We start from the raw sequence: 648 nt of genomic DNA, 5'->3' as shown, positions 1-648 counted from the left end.
CAAAAGGGTGCTTCTACTAAATACTGAGCAAAGGGTCTGAATACTTAGGACCATGTGATATTTCAGTTTTTCTTTTTTAATAAATCTGCAAAAATGTCAACGATTCTGTGTTTTTCTGTCAGTATGGGGTGCTGTGTGTACATTAATGAGGAAAAAAAATTAACTTAAATGATTTTAGCAAATGGCTGCAATATAACAAAGAGTGAAAAATTTAAGGGGGTCTGAATACTTTCCGTACCCACTGTATATGTTATATTTCAAATGCAAAACACTTAATGGCTACATACAAATAATTGTGGCATAATTTAAAAATCTCCCCAAAATATCAAATATATTGTAAATATGCAAAAAATGATCAGCCAGCTTTTGGGAACATCAATCCTTACAATAAAACATCAGTAACCGAGGTATTAGTATTTCAAGACTGATTCACACATTTATGCAAGCTGTTAGTCCACAGCTTTGACTGCTTTTCCATTGTCAGCTTGTCTGTTTTCCTGTCCTGCACAGGTATCCCAGGATCAATAAGGAGTCTTTGTTACCCGTGGCCACTAACATGGGCCTGACCGGTGAGAATGAAGAGGCCTGGTACCCGCCTGGCCATGGAGACATCTACACCAGCTTCTTCAACTCTGGCCTGCTGGACAA

The 648-nt window shown here is 38.0% G+C and overlaps 1 protein-coding gene across 1 annotated transcript in view; it reads left to right on the top strand.

The window, feature by feature from the left end:
* LOC107684267 (UTP--glucose-1-phosphate uridylyltransferase-like) overlaps positions 1–648 on the top strand; it is a 12,604-nt gene that overhangs the window by 8,356 nt on the left and 3,600 nt on the right. The window contains exon 6 of the mRNA XM_016480494.1: positions 511–646. Coding sequence (XP_016335980.1) covers positions 511–646 — 136 coding nt within the window. The remainder of the gene's footprint in view (positions 1–510; positions 647–648) is intronic.

Source organism: Sinocyclocheilus anshuiensis, unplaced genomic scaffold (genome assembly GCF_001515605.1).
Source record: "Sinocyclocheilus anshuiensis isolate Anshui unplaced genomic scaffold, SAMN03320099.WGS_v1.1 scaffold1371, whole genome shotgun sequence".
Taxonomy (NCBI): domain Eukaryota; kingdom Metazoa; phylum Chordata; class Actinopteri; order Cypriniformes; family Cyprinidae; genus Sinocyclocheilus; species Sinocyclocheilus anshuiensis.
Note: the sequence above shows the minus strand (reverse complement) of the source record. Positions and strands in the feature narration are given on the sequence as shown.